The sequence below is a fragment of the Sinocyclocheilus rhinocerous genome, unplaced genomic scaffold (assembly GCF_001515625.1).
Source record: "Sinocyclocheilus rhinocerous isolate Xijiao unplaced genomic scaffold, SAMN03320098_v1.1 scaffold258, whole genome shotgun sequence".
NCBI lineage: Eukaryota > Metazoa > Chordata > Actinopteri > Cypriniformes > Cyprinidae > Sinocyclocheilus > Sinocyclocheilus rhinocerous.
Genome location: NW_015634010.1, coordinates 753149 through 774742, shown reverse-complemented (window position 1 = coordinate 774742; position 21594 = coordinate 753149). Strand labels below are relative to the sequence as shown.

At 40.1% G+C, this 21594-nt stretch overlaps 1 protein-coding gene across 1 annotated transcript in view; it reads left to right on the top strand.

Annotated features, from left to right (window-relative positions):
• Window positions 1-21594, top strand: part of LOC107744909 (transcription factor SOX-5-like) — a 76829-nt gene that overhangs the window by 25361 nt on the left and 29874 nt on the right. The window contains exons 4-6 of the mRNA XM_016558737.1: window positions 11141-11227; window positions 14565-14737; window positions 16441-16509. Of these exons, the coding sequence (XP_016414223.1) occupies window positions 11141-11227; window positions 14565-14737; window positions 16441-16509 (329 nt within the window). The remainder of the gene's footprint in view (window positions 1-11140; window positions 11228-14564; window positions 14738-16440; window positions 16510-21594) is intronic.

Here is a 21594-nt window from a genome sequence, read left to right as displayed (position 1 = left end):
AGTAGTGACAGATCTTTTTAACTGTATTGTGATTTACAAAAAAAAGTAGGGCGGGGACTTTGTTCTATCCTTCAGTTGTTAATTGAATGGAGGCAAATCTGAATGTGAGTTTGCAGTCAACTTTTAAAAAGGAGTGGGGTTTAAGTGGACTAAATCGCTTGTCATTTTCAATCGAGTTATGACATTTTGATAAAAAATTTAAAAACTATAAATCTGATATGCACAGATGAATTGTTAAAAAAAATGCTTTTAGAAAATAAGTGAATTTCCATTTCATGTCGAATTGAATGTGAGGACCAACTAAGTTCTTCCCCTGGGGATTGTAAACAGAACATACACTCAATTATTGACTCTCCATCACATATTACACACTCAATACAGCCCCTCCACTTCCTGGTTTTGAGTGTATGGAACTGAAGGCCGGTAGTGGACACCAGTGAGTGAATGAAGCTCCAGGAGGGGGTCTTTGAACATGAGGGGGAAGCTCAGAATTAACCCCAGCACTCCTGCAGTCATGCAGCACTCTGAAACGAAGCAATCTGTGTCTGCTGAGCGGCCCTAGGTCAGCAACCTTCGGCCTGCCAGAAAATAGGCCCTTTATTTAAGCCAGATGTTCAGAAACAAGCAAGGCGGATCCCAATCCTCCCTCTTCCCCTTCATGTGTGTCTCTCTTTCTGCCTTGCTTTGCTTTTGGACTCCTTCCTATTCGGCCACTGTATTTTTTTTTCCTTCTCCTGTCCCATGGTGGCGGAGCACCCAGCTCACTTCTCTGGGAGAGAGAGCTCTAGCCTGGCTGTACGCCCGAGCCTGATCCCCTGCCTGGACGTGGGGACTGCTGGAAGACTGAACAGGTGTTCTCCACTTTTTGATTTCAGTGCATTTGAATTAATCCTGTCAGCTCAGCTGTTAAAACAACTGTCACCCCCAGCTGCTAGTCATTTTAGGCTGGATCTGACACACTCCGCCAGTCTACGGCAGTCGCCGATGACATACACACACTCTCACCGTCTGTTCCCTGGCCCATTGTCACGAGCACAAAGCATTCTGCGCACGCACGTACATATCCAGACGCATACGCACAAAGGAAACTCCTCGGCACATGAGCATAGTCAAAAGTAAAATTAAATTGAATGTTAAAACCATGTTTATGATATAAAGAACTTAGAAAGTGATTTATGCTTTGAAAGCAGTGATCTCACTGAGCTTTGTAACACAGATTATATAGCCTGATGAGGTTTTTATCTAGCCATAAACCCTCACAGTGTATTATTGCATGTGTTCTGTACATCAGCTGACCTTGGTTATTTCACATAGTACTGTTGATTTGCATCTGTGCACACAAACACATTTATATTTGTATCTAAATTAGGACATATAGAAAAGAAAATTATAATTACTATAAACAAAGGTAAATCTTAAAAATGTATTTATGTACATGTAAATGTATTTTAAATTTACATTTAAATTTATCTATGTACATGTAAATATACTTATTTATGTACATTTAAATGCATTTATGAATCATTTTTACCTTTTAGTGTGTCTCCAAAAGGAGATTTTGTCAGATTTAGCTCACTTCTGTCCCCAAACTATATCTTTATATAAAACTATATCTTATGTATATATATATATATTGGTTGAAAGTTTCACTCAGACATATATCATATTGCAGAAGTAAAATGGGTCACAGCGTCGTTTTGTCTTACAAGCATTATTTACCCAAAAATGAAAATTGTCATAATTTACTCACCCTCATGTCATTTCAAACTTGTATGACTTTTTTTTTTGGAATACAGAAGAAGAAATTTTAACCCTTGTACTGTGCTGAAAATCCTTACCTAGTTTGGTGTTCTAGGTCAAAAATGACCGTCCTTTTAAAAATTGCTTGTAAATTTCTTATTATGCTATATTATTAGTAATTTTTTTGTCAGCTAGTTTTCTGTTTGCACAGATTTTGTATTTCTTTTTGGAACTGATTGATCATAGGCCTCATTGAACCTTGCATATGCACCTCAGTTTTTGAGTGAGAAAAAAAAAACATTATTTGTGGATAATTTGGCAGTGATCACTCAAAAACTGAGGTGCATAAGCTTAGATCAATGAGCCTACAATCAATCGGTTTCCATAAAGAAACACAAAAGCTGTGCTGATTGAAAGAAAACCAGTTGATAGAACACCACAAGTATAACCAGGTGGGGAAAAGACAAAAAAGTACAAAAAAAGGTGAGTTATTCTACCCTGTGTGAGCAAAGTAAGTTTTAGTCCAATGCAAAAACATCAACTATTATTGTTGGGGAAAAGAAAATCCTGATTGGAACACAACATAAGGGTTATATAAAACTATATCTTATATATATATATATATATATATATATATATATATATATTGCCATTTGAATGCTAGACCTCATCTTCCTATCCCCTCTTTACCTATTCTCGTCTTCTCGCCCTCCTCTCCTCAGAGGTGCTGTGTTTCAGAGAGTGTTGTTCCTGTCGTTCATTTGGATCTTTTTCAACCTCCTTTTCTTTCATCCGGATTCACATACACCTCAGTTAGGTTACACATTCTGGCAAATCTTTCTCACACATTTAAATATCTGTTTACTTATTTTTAATGCCAAGAGCACAGAAAAACGCAGTGGGTTAATTACTGGTGGATGATAAATGGTTGATCGAGGGCTTGGTCAGAAACTTGGGCTGTTTACTTTTCCATGCCTTCTCTTTTTCATGCATTACAAGTCAAGAGGGAATGCAAAAAAAAATAAAAAATCAGGTGTGTGAGGAAATGTAGGATTCATTATCTTAATTTAGGGCCAGCACTCCAACCTAAGTGTGTCAGATTTTCAGCGTTTTTAAGTGATTTCAGCATTTCTAAGAGAATTCTCTTTCAGAGGGCTGGGCCATGTGCTAATCTCCTCGTAAGGCTATTCTCACCTTTGAGAGAGCAAGAGATAAATGGAGCGGAGAGCACAAATAAGCACTCTTGCACAATAGAATGTATAGTTTGTCATGTGTTTGGTATATTTGCTTACAGGCCTGTGATGTTTCAGGGACTTTGGACCTCAGTGTGCACACAGGGACAAGAGAACAGAGGGAAGCCGTGGATTTAGCCCCCACTCCCTCACTTCTCTGTTGAAAATAATTAATAATAAAATGGTTAATATTTTTGTGGAAACCATGATACTTTTTTTCAGTATTCTTTGATGAATAGAAAGGTCAGAAGGTCAGCATATATATGTAATAGAAATCTTCTGCAACATTATAAATGTCTTTACTGTGATTTTTTTTTATCAATGAAATGCATCATTGCTGACAAAGTATTTTAACTGTAGATTATGTACATATGTTAATAATTATGTTTTTAATTATTTTACTAAAATTTAGATTTAGAAGTTTAACAAGGCAAATTAAATATCTATCCCAGTACATTTTGGTTCTTCTAATAGATGGGATCATGTGTATATTTGTAACTATATTTGAGGACCTCTAAAGTGCCGTGTTCCAGTGCATTTAAAATGTTATCATTATTATGAGTGCACTGCACAGTCCGACACAGTATGGGTTTAAATAAACAAATTAAGATGAAACAGGCCGGTTTGTGTTGTCCCATACCCCTGCTGGTGACTAACCAATGGAAATATAGCTTATAGAAAAATAGCATTATTCCCATGACCAACCTTATCAAGCAATTAAAGTTTTAACTTGAAAGCATGTGAATTGATCACCATCCCCCACGCTGTCCACCTCCCCTCTTCCTGTCCTACAAGATGAAGAGAAAGAAGGAATCGAGTGGAGGGATGTGCCGGGTGGTGGGTGCAGGGGTCTGACTGGCTTTGGTCGGGCATGGGCAGCTTCTTAGGAGCTGTTAACAATCACCTAATGGCTCTCACATGGCTACCAGTATCTGGGAGCAATAGAGCCCACACAATGCCGGCCATTCTTACAGCGAGAGCATTTTAACCGCCCCAGGCACCCAGAGACAACAGCAACGATTAAATCCAGTGTAAATCCGGAGTGCGTTGGGGAAAAACATGCCTTTAGATTCCCTACTTCCTGTTTGCACAGGTCAGATCCATTTTTCCAAGCCGTTTTGCTTATTGATAAGTATATGTCTGTGCGTCCTCAGAAAAAAGGCTGTTTGTGAACACTTCACAAACTCAGAAATGTGAAGACAGAGGAAGCAAATTGTAATATGGGTAATAAATGTTTTCATCTGCCAGGGGCAGTTTGTTATGACAAGAGGTTAAAATGGAGACTTCTGAGTGAGCCTGCCTTATTTTTATTTGTCTCCAAGATGCAAAGCAGCATTATCATGTCCGCATAGTCTGCCTGTGTGTGTGTGACAGGCCTGTGACAGCTGCTTTCTGAAAGCCACAGTACACTTCAACGTGACATACAGCAATTGTGATTTTAACATACACTGCAGCCTCTGTCATACGCTTTGACAAATTTTATATATTTATTTCGTTACTTATTTATTTATTTTCGTCCTTGTCAATACACTTCAGTCTGTGGTTCTTCTGATGCCGTCTTTGCGAGAGCAAGTGTTTGCAACCGTACGTGTGTGTCTGTTGCCTCAGTCCAAAGCCTTTTTTTTCCTGCTGTTCCTCAGTTAATGCATCAGAGTCTCAGACGAACACGTTGTATTCTTTTGTTGTCATTTTAAAGTGATGTAATGAAAGCGGGTGGCGGCAGGGCCCCGGGGCTATGACAGCTCTCTGCTGACTGGGCTGCGCGCGAGACGCGCTGAAGAGGGGTTATTGCCACGAGACAGATTGAAAGTGTCATTTTCCATTATAGAGCACACGGAGGAAGCACAAATATGCCCTGGCCTACTTTAACAGGATGCCTTTGACAAGAGAAATGTGTATGCTTGGAGGAGAGGGGAGCCCTGAGCCCAGCTTAACCCTTTCTTCTGACACACCGTGGCACAAGAAATTTTGCAGATGATCCACTAATAAAGGAAGAGTTCAAAATGTAGTTACCTTCTTGTTATTTCCAACCCATTTTACTTTGTCTTTCTTCAGTTGAACACAAAAAGAGATATTTAGGTATTTTTCCCATACATTGAAAGTGGAGAAAATTAAATTTTGAGCATAGCATACATTTAAAGTATAATCCCATAGATGTGATGCATAAGCCTCATTGCATGCTATATTTCAGACCCAAGTGTCTGCAAACATATGTAATTCTTTTCTTTTAGCTTTTAAGAGTTTTGAGATGTTATCCTGTTCAGGCTAATTCAGTTAGCCTGCTATTTAAATCCAAACAGTCAGGCTCAACAGTAAGCCACATATGGAATATAAAAAGGCTTATTTTATCATGGTATGTGTGCATGTTAATTAATTTCTACATGTATGTACAATGGCATATATCTGTGCGTGCTTGTGTGTGTGCGTATCAGTAACATGGCTGATAATCAGATGTACGGCAGCCAGATTTGAAGTCTTGGATGTCCTCAGAGAACGTCTTCATTTTCTCAGACTTTCTCACACGTCGTGATGGTTTTGCTCACATTCTTCTTCACAATGTCATGCCCTCCACGCAGTTATTTCAATCTGGCAGCGTAAATTTGGCACCGCGCGAGAGGTGCCAGAATAAATTTGGCGGGAGTTTTGGTTCAAATCAAATTGGACATAAGCACCCACAACACCATCTGTCAGAGAAGGATTGCAGATATGTGAAGGGCACAATTCCGTCAGAGATAAACGACTTTTTCAATTTGTAAATCTCACCCTGCAACTTTAGTTGGGAATTATTTTCTATTAATTTATGGAAAATTGATTTATCGTCATCTAAGTGAGGACTAGAGCTGAAGAGCACACTTTGCAGCACTCGCGGGACTTTGTATCACAATGCGGAACATACTGTAAATGTAGTTCGCAAATCGCAACATTCTATAAAATTCAATAAAATATTCAATGACAAATTTCTTTAAATTGTTCATAAAAAAATTTTATGCATATGCAGTACATCGGTTTATGTACAAATGGTTTTGCAAACAATTTACACTGAAATTTGTTCTGCTTGCATTTCATTAATAAGGTCTGATGTTTTGATTGTGACCAATTCAAATGAGTACTAACTATATATAGTTCTGTTTACCCATGATGTCAGTGTTTCTAGAACAAAATGTCTTCTTTTTTTTGTACTGTCCAAAAAAAACAGTACCGGGAGAACAAACAGGGTTTTTTCCAGCCAAGGTGTTTTTCTTTATATATTTTGTATTAGAAAATTGTCCCTGTTGCCCTGGTGACCGCTTTGAATGTAAAGGGTGTTTAACATCCTGACCTTTAACTTCAGCTTTGCTCTTTCCGTTGACTCCACACACTTTACATGTTACGACTTCACACAAAATCTCACCTTATCTCCATCGCGCTCTTTCACTCCATGTTTCTCTTTTTTTCTTTCTGCTTGTGTCACCTCTCTGAGACAGGAACATTTTTTGAAGGAAAAGAAGAAAGAAGACATTCTCTCTCTCTGTGTGTGTGTGTGTAAATGTTTGTACAGAGTGTTGCTAAGCGTTGCCTTTTCCTCCATCAGCACACATAATTGGGACTTTTAGCTTGAATGGCGGCTTTTGGTCCAATGTTTTTTTTCTTACTCAGTGCGTTTCTAAACTCACAGTCTCGCAGTGTCTGCCACGCTGGGAGAAAACACGAGCGACCGCCGATGTTTGAACGTCCTTTAGAAAGAATTTTCAACACAGTCTCTGGGCAAATAACAGCTGTACATAAATTGATCATCAAGGGTGATTATAATCATCTTTTCATTTGACAGGGGAATTCAGGAGCAGAGTTTGCAGAGCATGTTTGTTTCTGAATCGAACTTCTGCCATTTGCTTTTTAAAATCTCATGAACTGTTTTTAAACATGACACCCTAAATGACTACTGATCTGGACTGCATTAATTGATTACAGTGTTTTAGTCACAAACGCAGTTTTTAATTACTAGTTTCGTGACTGAAACCCATCTGTGGGTGTTTGTATTCATTCCTCACAAAGATCTAAGCGCAGCTGGACTCCCGTGTGTGCGTGTCTCGCGTTGGACATATATACGGCACTGAACTCAAAGTGTGTGACAATCCTTTCTGTCCAACCTTAGATGAACTAGCTGGGTGCTTGTATAATTGATTATTCAATCCTGACCTCTGTGGCGACTGGGAGCTGCTGCAGCGTGTTGCTTTCTGCCAAGAGCAGTCAATGTGGAGCCTGTTCTGCTGCCGCGTGCTGGGCCAGGCCCGAGCCAGGGCCTTTCCTGTGAGCCCTCCCCACCCGCGTGAAGCTGGCGCTGGGACACTGGCCCTTTTGTTGTCCACCGTGGGCCTGGCTCTCCTTGTCTCATTCCCCCTCCATCTCCCCACTTTTCTCCACTCCTCCAAAACCAACCCCCCGCCCCCTCTTTCTTTTCCGAACAAAACATCTCATTGGCTTTGCAAATATGAGATAATTGGAAAAATGGAGTTGGCCAGGCTGAGTCAGAGTGTTTTGGGCAAAAAATAGCATCGCAACGGTGAGGCATAGAGAAACACAGAGTGAGTGATGAAATTGTTTGTGAAGTACGGAGCCCGGGCCGCCCTAAGTTGGACCATGGTGTGTGAAGAATGAAAGTGCGCCTGGTGGTGGCACATCTTGAGCAGTTCTTCCACGCTTTTAGGCCAGGTGGCCGGACATCTTGGCTACGGCTCTGCCCAGCTGCTGGAGTCCTCTGGAGCCAATGAACTTTAATAATGCCCCATAATTCACCTATTATTGTCAGATTAACTTCTCTCCCGTGTTGGCATGGCTGGTGTGGTGGATGGTGAGTTTGTGATCTCATATTCATTTTACAGATGAGTGTGTGCAACTGACACCAAGCGCTTGTTTGTTAGATCTGTCTGCCGAACATCCTGTTCTAGACGCAATCAGAAACATATGACTAGAGATGGATCAGGATGGTTAACTGGTCCAGGGGTTTCCAAAATTGGGTCCAGAGACAATAAAAACCAAATATGCATATTGTTTTATTAAAAAATATTTGTCTAAATATTAATCACCCTTTTTTTATTAATAATACAAATATTTTATTAATGCTATTATTCATATTTTATTTAACTACTGTCATAACTTGCTCACTATTTTTGGCACTATTTTTTTAAGCTGCTTAGGAACAATATTTCAGATTTCAGGCATTACAAGGAAACAGTATCTTTCAATCATGTTATGTCTAATTGAAATATATCTTGGCACACTCGCTCCTTCTTTCAAACACACCCTTGCTGTGTGTTTTTCCAAGTCACACTGTTCTCTTTCCGTTGTACCCCTCAGGCAGTGCTGGTCCCACCAAAAATTTGCTCCCCACCTCGTAAGGGCGCATATGCAGGGTTCCACCCAGCTGCCACAAACAAGACCCCTTTACACTAATGCATACAAGCTGTGCTGCCGTATTGGGAATATACTAATGGAACCAGTCCCAAAGTTTTTGCCCTCTCTCACTTCTTTCTCTCTCTCTCTCTCTCTCTGTTATGCACATATTTTTAATGCTGATAACCTATTCACATAGCAAATATTGGATTTAAATATGCAGTTAATATGTTTATCCTTTATCTTTATAGAACATTTTATAGCTAGAAGTTTGCTCACTCAGTTTTCAGATGGGTTTAATTTAAGTATTGAATGTATTCTGAGCACAATGTGAAACTTTGAAGGAGACATTTGTGATATTAGTGGAGTATTTAAAAAATTTTTTGAGAAAAACTCTGTTCATTTAAAGCCTCAATCCATTCAATTTCATTGCTATCTAGAAGAAACAACTGGGATATTAAAAGTAAATTTAAATGTAAATTTTCAGTTCACTATATTCAAATAGTTTTTATTATTATACTTACATGCTCATATAAAGTGGCAGGTTAGTCTATTCTAGCAATTTCAGCATATGTAGAAGTGTCATATATTTCATAGTGAAAAAAGTGAGAGGTGCTTCTATCAAAGGCCTTCACAAAAGGGCACCGCAACAGTTCTTTTCTTCCCAAACCATAAGAGAGTATGAAGAACAAGATCAAGACAGGAGCTGCCATGAAAGACAGATACATCAGCATATCTGCTTCCTTCTTCGTCCATTTTGCAGTAAACGATTACGCAGATCCCCGCTGCGGGCTGTCACATAAAAGAGGGCTTTCTATTTTTATTAATAGTTAAAGTGAAGGAGCTGTCAGCAAGGACAATAGCGGCCATGTTAATAAATAAAAATAATAACTATTACAGTGCTGTGGTGAGAGAGAGGGAGAAAGTGACATACTGAGGCAGAAAGAGAGAGAGCAAGCAGGGGGGATAGACGGAGTGGCAATTTGTTGAAACCTTTCCTTGTCAAAGCTCTCGGGCTTAAAAGCCTCTGTCATTGTTACACACAGATGCCAGAATAGAAGAGAGAGAGAGAGAGAGAGAGAGAGAGCCGAGGGCTAATAACACCTGTTGTGGTGACAGTGAGACAGCTGTCAGTAGAAACAGCAGCAGTGAAGGTGATTGGCTGAACGTTAAAGGAGTGTGTCCATAAACCAAAGACTGTCTTTTACAGGCCTGAAACTGTCAAACTTTGAAGTCCAGAGGCGAGACCAGGAATGCAGAGGATATTCAGAAATACTCAAGAGACAAGAATGCGCTAAACTTTAAATTGCAGACATGCCACTGAGGAAGTTTGACCATTAGTCAGACATTAAATATTTGGCAAGTCGTCTTCTATTTGGCAAGTCTTCGAGTGTAAGTGCGTGTCGCCCACCTGGGGCCTGTACAGTCTATCAGTCGCAAAGACACAGGTTAGTGCTCCGTGTTTTAACTCCAGCTGAATTAGTAATGGTGCCACCTGGTGTTTTTACTTTGGTGGATTAGTGTTTAAGTGTGCGTGTTTGCTTTTGGAGATGTTAATGTTCATATTCTGAAGGCTTTAGTGGTTAAGATTTAAATGAGAATTTTTTCAAGACACGGTTTATCATATAAAATCATATGGTATTAAACCTTTGACGTTCAAATTGCAAGCATCATGCTTTACTATTTGAGCTACAGGATGCAAAAAAAAAAAAAAAGAATGAAGATGAAGTGGAAAAGAAAAGACTAGTAAATTGAATGTAGAGTTTATGTGTATGTGTATGCTAATGCTTTTGAAGATGTGAATTTCCATATTCATAAGGGTTTAGTGATTAAGATTTAAATGAGTCTGAATACATAAGTTAAATGAGAGAAAGATGTTTTTCAACATACAATTTGTCATATAAAGATACATAGAACTGAACCCATGACCTTGCTGTTGCAAGCGTCATACTTTACTATTTAAGCTACAGGATGTAGAATAACAAAAAAAGGAAAAAAGGAAACAGAAAGGAAAATAAAATTGTAATTGAATGTCAAGTTTATGGTTGTATGTATTTTTGCCTTTGTAGATTTACATTTTAATATTCCGAAGGGTTTAATTAATGATTAAAATGTTATTGAGTCTGAATAAATATGTTTTAAAGATGTTTTTCAAAACGATTTATCATATAAAATAATATGGAATTGAACCCATGACCTTGCTGTTGTTTGTGTGTGTAGTTTCTCAACCTGCTAAATTACTGGCTGCTGTCATTTACCACAAATACACACCTTGTGTTTCTCTCTTCCTCTGGTTTTGTTTCATATCGCAGTTAATTGTTGTGATGGTGATGCTGGTACTGGTGTGTGTGTGCATGTGTTAGAGAGGAATACAGAGGGGGTGTTGAGAGTTGTTGTAATTTTCCTCTCTCTCTCTCTCTCTTGTTTGAGACGTCCGTCCTTGGCAGGTTAGTAATTAGCGTGTGGGGTGGAGGGGTTAGTGGGTCTGTGGGGTGTATTAGAAAAACAAAGCGCACAGCCTCGATAATGTGTCCATTGTACCCGGTGCATTAAGAGCCTCTTTGTGTTAGCTGGAGCATAGGGCTAATGATTGGCTAACAGCAGGTGAGGAAGCCGCTCAACTCTCTCTCTCTGTCTTTCTCTCTCTCCATCCTCTCTTCCTCCTGCCCTACTGTTGGTGCCATTAGAGAGACAGGCCTTTATTACAGCAAATGGACTTTAAATGAGCTATATTGTGATGTTGCCTGCCTGTGGTAATTCTCTCTCTTTCCCTCTCTCTCTATCTGTCTCCTCTCCAGAGGGCCCCAGTATTGAGAGACTGTTGTCTAAGGACTGGAAGGACAAGCTATTGGCCATGGGTTCTGGCAACTTTGGAGAGATCAAAGGTAAAACGAAAGACTTTGTGTCTTCATGTGACCTCAGAGTGTATGCATGTTGTGTTTGACGGTTGATATATCAGTTGTGTCTCTTTTTAGTGGTATTAAACCAAAGTATTTGCTATTTCCATCAGCGATTGGGTTATAAGAGCTGGTTTTTGTGGTTCTAGTTTCGAATTGAACCTATAATCACAGTTATAATTGTTCGTATTAAATGTCACCTTAGACATCTTAAAGCATTCCAAGAGCTCAGGTATGCTAATCCACCTAGCGCTAGCCTCTTCGCCGGCCCTGGTTAATGATCTGCCAGGATGACTTGCTAAGCAACAGCCTCGCTCATGTTAGCACGGTTAATGATACATCCTGTTAGGTCACTCAGCTGTAGCGAGAACACACTCCACTATCACTTTTAACAAGCCTCCATACACCTTCCTCGCACTAGCGGCGTGTTCGCAAGGCTAACTCGAGAGTAAATGTACTTCATTAAGCGGCTCAGAAATATGTAATCAAACGAAGCTTGTTCTCGCTCCTGGAGCAGAAAAGGGAGCGCCATTGATCAAGCCGTCGGTGTGGTAACCCCACTGTGTTGACATTTCAGCAAGAGAAGCATCCCTGCCACGACCACCGATGACTAGCGGTTGGAAAGGGCCCTTGCCACTGTCCCCTCTCTCTCTGTGCATACCCTTTAAGATCAGAAATGGACACACAAATATATATAAACAAGTAGGTTGTTTTAAATTAGGTGTTGTAAGCAGGCTTTTCTTAAATATTACAATAAAATGTCCTGATAGCAAACAAAAAGTCAGAGGGATGATTCACATGTTTTTAGCCAATTAGGAACACTCTCAGCCTGTGAATAATTTTGTATGTTCACGTTAGGCTTTGCCGATACATCTTTGGGAATGGATTTGTGGCTAGAGGGTGTTTTGTTGAATTTAGCAAAATGGTGGAAGTTTTGCTACTAGCAGATATTTTCCCTGAAATTAAACTGAGGTTGATAGTGGATCTCTACACTTAAAGAGGGGTTTTCGCTGTAATACCATAGAAGAACCATTTCAGGTTTGCCAAAGAACCTTTCAGTAAGCAGTTCTTAAAAGAATCATATTTTTTCTTAAAAAGGGAGAACATTTTAATTATGTTTTTTCACTATAAAGAACCTTTTGTCCAATAGAAAGGTTTCATGAATGTTAAAGGTTTCTCATGGAACCATAGATGCCAATACAGAACCTTTATGGGTGGATGGGTGCTGCATAGTGATATGGTGATACGGAAATATATCATGTATTTTCACACAACTGACGCACTGTATTGACCAGCATTCAGAACCATATGTATGCATTTTATAGAACAGATGTAATTAGAATTGTACTTTATGAAGTCGACTCAATATATTGTACAGTAAAGAAACAGTTAACCACATAGGAGATAATTACAGAGCAAAAGAGACAGAATGAGAGAGAAAGAGAGAAGAAAAGATGGAAAGAAAAGTGGTAATGGACAATAAGAGCCCTGGGCTAAGCTCTTTCTCTCCCTCATGTAACACAGCACTGTGCTGCTTTAGGGATTTATCTTTTAAGCCCAGTCATTAATTAGCAGTGAGAGCTGCTTGACAGGTATTACATTGTTACAAATTGGTTAATTACTGTGGTTTGTGACATGAGGCAAGGCAGTAAAGGCAGCCTTAGGATGTTTAGAGAGAGAGGAAACCACTTATTGATCCAAAGCTGAACTTTCAGTAGGCGAGGTAAAAAGCCTTCGGTTGTGATTGATGAGGCTGGTGTGTTTTCTTATGTGTGTGTATAAACACTTTCTGTCAACTCTAGTCTTAGGGCATCTAGAGTATATTGTGTCAGAGGTCCATTCACATTTTAATGCGTGAATCTTACCGACTGTGTTAGGAGCGTACTACAAAGCTACAAATGGTTCTAGAGTAAACTAGTTGGTAAGCAGTCTGAATGACTAGTTGGTAAACCCATATACTACACATAAGGTTTTTGTTTGCAATAATAGCTGGAAATTATACTTTATCTCTGTGACGAGAGGGGCGGGGCCGAGAGCCGTGGGAACGGAGCGAGGCCGGTGGAGTAATTGCTAATGCGCGACACCTGCGCCACTCACCGGTCTCGAGTCTCACAGAGGAGCTCCGGAAGGATAAAAAGGAGGAGGGACGACAGTGAAAGACGAGAGAGGACCAGGCCTGGAGTTTATTTTGTGTTTTGGTTTTGTTTGTGGTTTTGCGTTTGGTTATTTTATTATTAAAATCTTTAATGTTCGCCGGTTCCCGCCTCCTTCTTCCCGATCTACAAACTACGTTACAATCTCCATTAATGCTGTGAATTCATGCACACATTTTTGTTGGAAAACAATGTCATACAATGCATTATTATTTTGATTCTAAAATCTGAATGAAAGTTTTTTTAAAAATCTAATATTTAAATATTTTAAATACTTCAATTTAAATATTTTTTTAAAAAAAAGGAAAGAAAAATATCTAGCGATTCCATCCCTAGTATGAGCAACAGGGTCTCGGCAAGAAAGCGTGAAAGAAAGATCGCTTTGATCCCTCTTTTCTCAGGAAGACTCGTCACTTTTCACACAAGGCCCTCCCTGGTCCCGGGCCGGCTCAGATGCACACCCTCTTGTGAAAGTTCAGTCTGGGAGCTGTTAAGGGGAGCTGCAGGTTTATTTTTTCAACTGGCCGCCTGTGATAGTTGCCTTTATTGTGCATTGTTGAGTCTGTGTGTGTGTGTGTTTGTGAAGGGGTTACAAATGGAGCCTACTCTCACCTTCCTGCCAGGGCAAAGGGTCAGGTCAGCTGCTACGACTCCCTTCTTTCTCTTGCTTTCTTCATCATCTGTTTTTCCCTGGTGAGGAATGTGGCCCCTCAGAATGTAGAGACTGAGAACAATGGGGGATTGTGGGGCCGTGCAGACGCGTGTCTGTGTGTGCGTGTGTTTTAACAGATATATGACCTCAGACGCACAATTGCACACACATGAACTCATTAACAGACATGTGCTCATTTGGACATTTGAACGCTTTAGGGGTTTAGCACACACAGAAACACACACACATTGTTTGATTGGTGATAGTCTGGGCTAATACCGCAGTGCAATGACATCCTGTCGAGTGATTTAGTCTTCCCCTTCTGCCGTCTGCTCTGGGGCTGCTTGTATGTCAGAGCGTTCTCAGCTTTAGCCGAGGTCGGAGGTCAGCTCATGCTAAATGTGTAGCGGCAGCAAGGTAAACACCAGGGCGATAGCAAATCTCAGGAGGAGCACATCTGCGTACAAGGCTTCCTCGACTAGTTCTTTGACCCTTGGCCTGTGCCCTTTAACCCCTGCAGGCACCCCAGACAGCCTGGCGGAGAAAGAGCGCCAGCTGATGGGGATGATCACGCAGCTCAGCAGTCTCAGAGAGCAGCTACTGGCCGCCCATGAGGAGCAGAAAAAACTGGCCGCTTCGCAGATCGAAAAACAGCGCCAGCAAATGGAGTTAGCGAAACAGCAACAGGACCAGGTTAGCCCTTATTCACCATGTTTTGCCATGCATGTGCTATGTGTTGCTTTAGTTATGCACATTCCATCAGTTATTTTACATCTGATCCTAACTAGTGGTTTTTCCAATGGCTGAAGCCAACAACAATATCTGGAGGGCAGGATAGGCTGACAAAATATTGATATATATGAAGAAAGTTTATTGATAACAAATGAAGTTTACACACAAATATAGAAATTAAATAAACTCTTATTTTACACAATATGTACTCCGACCTGGTCATCTACTGCAATTTCTAACCAGGGATCATGCAGTAAAGCGACAAGCTTGGTGTTACACACAATGAAATGTCATTGGTCAAAATTTAGATTCAGTGGGTCTTCAATATATTTTGGTCACATTACCGCAAAAATTTCTACAGTCGGACGGACCCAGTGACTGTTTACAATCATTGGACAGACTGAAGGTTTTTTTCCCACTGTAGTTACTGCATCATCAGAGACAGAATTGCAGATAGCAGAATACAGGTCGAACTAGCTAGCTGACCAGCCTACTAGCTACTTTAAATGGGTTAATGCAAGTTTACTGAAAAATGGCACAAGAATTTTACTTGCCCAACAGGACAAATAGCCTGATTAAAACTTAGGTGACCAAAAAATAACTAGTGACGCATCGAAACACGAGAATGATTCTTTTGATTTTATTACATTCAGCTTAAACAGCAATTGATAATGGATAGTGTGTTTCTGGTATCAATGTCGCGCAGTAGAGGCTCGTGCTGCCTGTCTCTGTGAGAGACTTTCATGGAGAAATCAAATCAAATGAGCGTAACGGCACACATAAAGAAACTCACATACTGAGGTAAAAATTCAAAATGTTTAGTTTATTTATAACATGACCTGTATATTAGGCTGGTTCTTGATTCTCTTGACCCTGATTGTACTTGTTTCTTAAGGGGGGCATTTACATAAGTTTTTGTGTTTATAAATGGGTCTTTGTTGAAGGCTGTTTTCCGAAACTGTCATGATGTTAATTAGAGCACCACTGCTAAAATATTCAAACATAACCAAATTAGCAAAAGATAAACTAGCCAGCTTCAATAATAATATAGTTTGCTGTTGGATGACCAGTAAATTAATCCACCGTTGTGACCCATTCCTTCCTATCATGTCTGATTAGGACACAGTGTTTTTGTGATGAACATTTAAATAGTGCAGAACACAGAACAGTGTTATCAGTGAGTGAGTGAGTGTGTGCGTGTGTGTGTGTGTGTGAAGGAGAGGTATGGGTGTGTAACATACTATCGTTCTCCATTTTGAACCACATTCAAAAAGAAACCTTCTGTTCTCTCCATCCCCCTATAAGTGTGTGTGTAACGTTCAGGTCCCCTCCAGCACGCAGGCAGGAGACTAAAGGTGTTTGCATACAGAAAAGTGTGCTTTAGCTTTGTTGTGTGTATAGTTGCTTCTGGGGAGCTCAGTTTTACAAAAGAAAAACAGATCTGTATTAACACATATAGTAACACACCCCTTTACACACAACGCTCCAGGACTGAGTGCCACTCCTTGGTAAATATGTATGAAATACAAAAGCACACCCAAGAGCTTCAAACACACTGTTTACCGTCACCATACAAGCATGTGACCCTCATCTGCACAAATAATGTCCTCTCTTGTTGGAAAAGAGTTTGACATATGTGACAGTTTGACGTGTTCTGTACACAGATTGCACGACAACAGCAGCAACTTCTGCAGCAACAACACAAAATCAACCTCCTGCAGCAACAGATCCAGGTGAGTCTTCATATAGATGTGTGTCCACTTGTAGTCTTGTATACATGTTTTGCGTTTATGGCTTTGAAAAGGTATGTTTGTGAGATGTCACAATTCGAGTGACTTGTCACCATGACCGTGGGGTTTCATGACAATCAAACGTTCTAGTCCACCAATCAACAATCAACCCCCCTCAACCAATCATAAACGAGCATTAGCGCAGATATCCAGAATCCATTCTCATAGTCCTTTTGTAGAACAATCAAAATGTAACTACACAAACAAAGACAAAGCAACTTTATGATGAACTACTGTCCCTCTAATTTGAAGGCAATCCGTAATGTATTATAACAACCGCAGTAGAAAAAAATCATCCAAGATAACTGACAGATTTAAGAAACTTTGATTAAAATATAATCATAATTAAGCAAAAGTTTCAATAAAAATGTCTAATATTAAAAACTTTGTGCAAGCTGTTGGGAAACAATTCTCCCATTCACTTAGAATAGCATAGGTGTGAATTTTAACAACAAAAATATTTTGAACAAAGATTTTAGGTTAAATTTATATAAATTCATACAATTTTTAAAAGTCAACATTCTATATAGTGTTTCAAATTATAGGTCATAGCTACCTTTATTGTAATTCTAAAAGAATGTGATAACTGGCTTTACATGGATCATAGCTTGTGACAATGCAGGACAAAACACTTGAAATGACCTTCCCAAAAGTATTAGATGTCAGCTACTTGTTTTTGTGTGGTCTACAAAGTAGCTGCCTATGAAGAGCAAATCACATTTCAAATCACTTATGAGATTCCATTTTGGTTAATATGCTACCTATATTGGCAGTATACAGGAAGCTCAATAAGTTTTTAAAAAATAGTGTGTATTTAGCACTCATGCAAACTATGATTTAAATAAATCTTTTAAATAAATGTGTAGGTAATGCCCTAATGGCTGGTAAGGTAGCTTTCAGAAAACTAAACACAGACACTTTGATGGGTTTGTACCAGCTGACTTATACATAGGGCAGAGAGACACGGGCAGAGAGACACTGGCCTGCTTTGTATGTGCAGGTGTGAAGCGAATAAAGGCTTTGTGTGCAAGAGGAGATGAGATGAGTCTAATTTGGTTGATAAAATGAGACTTAGCCTTGAGAGGGACTCCGGCAGTTTTGGCCAGGAAGCCACATCACACTGAGACTATTCACACACACACACACACACACACAAACACACACGCACACAGAGATCACTCCCGTCCACTGGACCCCTGCCATGCTCTAAATGTGTGTGTGTGTGTGTGTGTGTGTGTGTTGCAGCTGTGTTTGTTTGTGTGTACATGTTCATACTACACAGTTTAGCCTGAACGTGTATGTGAGACTTATCTGTGTCTATTTCAAAATCCGCATCAGCTCATGTCTGTATGTGTGTCAGTAGTAGCTGTGTGTGCGTCAGTCCCCAAAACACGTCCGCTTGGGTTTCTCTAGCCCCGCTCGTCGCTCACAGAAACAAAGCTTCTTTTTCCCATGACTTTGCAACCTTTTCCCAAACAAGCACTTCTCCTTTCAGCCCAGTGGAACAATAGTTTCTCACAGTCAACACGGAGGAGGAGGAGGGGGCGAGAGGAGGAGACCCTTGTTATGGGCCAATCATATATTAGCCCTAATTCACCTCCTTAAAAACATACATTTGACTTGTGTCTAGCACACAGGCCGCTAACATAGTCTGAGTAAACACTTGTGTCAGAGACAAATATAGCAGTCCTGAACTTTTAGAGTATGTTCAGAGTTTAATACAAAATGTTACTGAGGTCAAAAGCCAGATTCCACTTCCAAAAGAAGGAAAATAAGCTTTAAAGTCAACATGAAATAAAAATCAACCCTATTTACCTTTTTAATACATGTTCCTGGTCTCACTTACATGTTATTTGAAACAACAACAAAATAAAAGTTTTTTTTCTTTTCCTTTTTAGCTGACATCACCTTTTTAGCATCACTTTTTTGCAGTCAAATCGCAATCCAACCCTTATCCTCATCAATCGGTTTTCCTCAGATATGAGTCACATTAATGAAGTCAAATGGATTTTCAATGCTGTTTCACGTTGACTTTAAAGTGAAGGGCCTGTAGAACCTGAACTCCTTGAAGAGTTACTTCTCTCCTGAAAGACGCACATAGTTAACACATATATCCCTCTCAGTGTGGGGCCACTTCTTTAGGCTCTTGGGGGTAACATGCATACACACTCTTTCATTCTTATTAAAGCTGTCTCCACTCAGGACCCCTCGCGGGTCCCTCGCAGGACCCCTGACGGTTATCCAACCAGAAACACAGGCTCTTGGATGAAAGAAAACACCTGCCGAGAAGCTTGAGGCACACATGTAGAAGCATGAGGAATGAAATGCAGGATACATATAATGCATTTCCATGCTTAACAAGAGGCGTAATGTTGAGAAACACCTGTGGGCGCTGTGGCTGAGAGCTGCCCACTGGTACAACCTCCTCCTGAGCTCCGCTGTACTGTAACACTTTCCCGCTGTCTGTTTGTTTTTCTCTCATTAGCAGCCTACTTTCAGCACACCTCCTCCGGCTCTGCAGGGCGTCGTGCTGGTGTTAGAAAATTTCCGCTACCCAGCACAGGGGCCGAGGTGAGGCTCCTCCGCTGTCAAAGTGGCAGTTAACATGAGTAGCCAGACCTCCCATGAGGAGCTGTTTACGCTGGCTAATTTGACGTAGATCGTCGGCCATTTAGCACAATGGCATTAGCCGCGGCTAAAGAAACAAGCACTGTTGTCGCATGTTTTAGCTAACTAACTAGTTTAAGTCTTCAGACACGGTGGCGACAGAAACCGGTGGCTGGTTATAAAACACATATTAGAGTCAACCTACATTTCGGGAAAACTAACCTAATAAAGAGCTTCCACGGCAGTAGCTTATACATGTCAAACACAGCATGATTGCTTTCTAACTCAATCAGACTCATTTGCTGAGCGTCAGTGCCTCCTTGAGATTGTAAATCCATTTTCCCATGGAATGAGAGTTTAAAGAAGGTTGAAGAGCAAAAAAAGAGAACAGAAGCGTTAGCGCATCAGAGTTAGACCAGGTCCTGTGCATAAGAGCGGCTAACCCAATTGGCTGTGTAATTGTTTAATTTGTCTCATTACACCTAAATGAATGTAATTGGTGTTTTTCCTGCATGAAGTAGCCGCACTGGTTCTGTGAACTGGGCTTTGTGCAGCACTGCGGATGACGGTGGGGGAGTCTCCCAACACATGTTCCCAATTGATATAAGCACTCACTTTATATTATTAAGAATATTTCAGGCGGCATTTTAAGAGTTTCTAAAGATGAAGTATGTAATTTCTGTATGTAATCAACTTACAAATTACTTAAAGTTGATTCTGCATGTTTCTTTGAAATTGAAGTAACAACATTGCATGTTCAACCTATATCTTTGTGGTGTCTCTAAGTTGACCTTAATAGATTGACTCCAGCTATACAATGACATTTTGGCATAGTGTAAGCTTTACACCAGATGATTGGACTTCATTTCAATGAAGAAAAGGTAACCCTGTACTCCTCCGCACAATTTAAGTAGCAGTGGACAGAAAATAAAGAATATTTGTGTGTCTGTGTGCATGTTCGGATTGTATATATGTTTAGTTTTCCTGGAAAGAAAACAGCAAGGAAAACCGACAAGGAGAATAATGTACCAGACAGACATGTCTAACATGCGCATTCAACTCTTATTTGTAAGAAAAGATTTGGGCCAGAGGATCGACAAGACATTGAGCGAGAGAGAGAATGATGAGGGAAATTCAACCTTAAAAGAAGGCATGCACAGAAAATTCTCCAAAGTGCTACATGTTCAACAAGGAAGCCAAAAGGAGAGAAATTAACAGATACAAAGTGTTATACATGTCCATTCCACCTGTATTTCCTCTCCAAGTGCAGAACAACTGTGTGTTACCTAAGTGACTGTCCCTGAGCAGCATATAACAGTCTGGTGTGTGCCCGTGTATGCGTGTCTTCGTGTGTTTGAGTGTGTGGGGAAGGCTTCTCTCAGCCCGGTGGTTGGCAGCTAATGGGAGCTATTTGAGGAAGGACACACAGGCAGAGGAGCAGATGGGCGCAGCGTTATGCCCACCTACAGCGGGCGGCTGACGCACCTCCTGCACTCACACCTAATGGGGGCCTAATAAAAGGCTGGCTGTGCAGACACAGGCTCGCCACTCAATTTCATTAGCCGCTAATCAACCAAAGGTGCCCTTGGCTCACGGAAAAGGACCGTTCACTGGAAAAAAATGAGAGGCATATTTGGAAAAAAAAGAACAAAGGGCATGAGTGAGAGAATGGACATGCATTTGCAATTGGAAAGAGCAAGGTTGTTGTTTTGGTGGGGTTTGAAAATGCCACATTTGTCTGGAAGCCGTGATCAGGCATGGTTAAGAGAGATCAAGCATTAGTCATGTGACCTCAATGCAACTCTTTATTGGTCTAGACTTCAATCAGGTTCTAACTGTGATGTTTTTTCGTAGAATATTTTACTTTTAAAGGTTATATATAAATACAAACCTACTGTAAGAGCCGAGATTGTCTAATGATACGAGACTGTGTAGCCACAAGTCAGCGTTTTGATTTTATTTATTTTTTTTCCAAAATTTCTACTCGATAACTACACTACACTACACATAATCCTGAGTGAGCCAAGATTCAATCCAACAATAAGATCAATCATTGTTACGGTGGAGAACTGTGACAGCAAACTCCTGTAAAGCATTGTGAATGATTTAATCAAGCAAACATTCCTCAGGGAACTTTATTGCAAAAAATATTTTCTGCATATAATAAATTAGTACAACACTATTTTAATACTGTAATGTAGTTTTTCATTTGATAATTTCCTTTTTTAAATACTTTTAATACTTTTTTTTTTAAACTTCATACAAATTAAAATTTATAATTTTGCAATTCATCTCAGAGCTTGTTGGTTTGGTTGAAATCCCAATGGAGGAAGTGAATGGGAAAAATGCTTCCAGACCCAAAGCTGCTATATTAAGGCCCTGATAACACACCCTAAAGTTACATCCCACAGTTGTTATGAA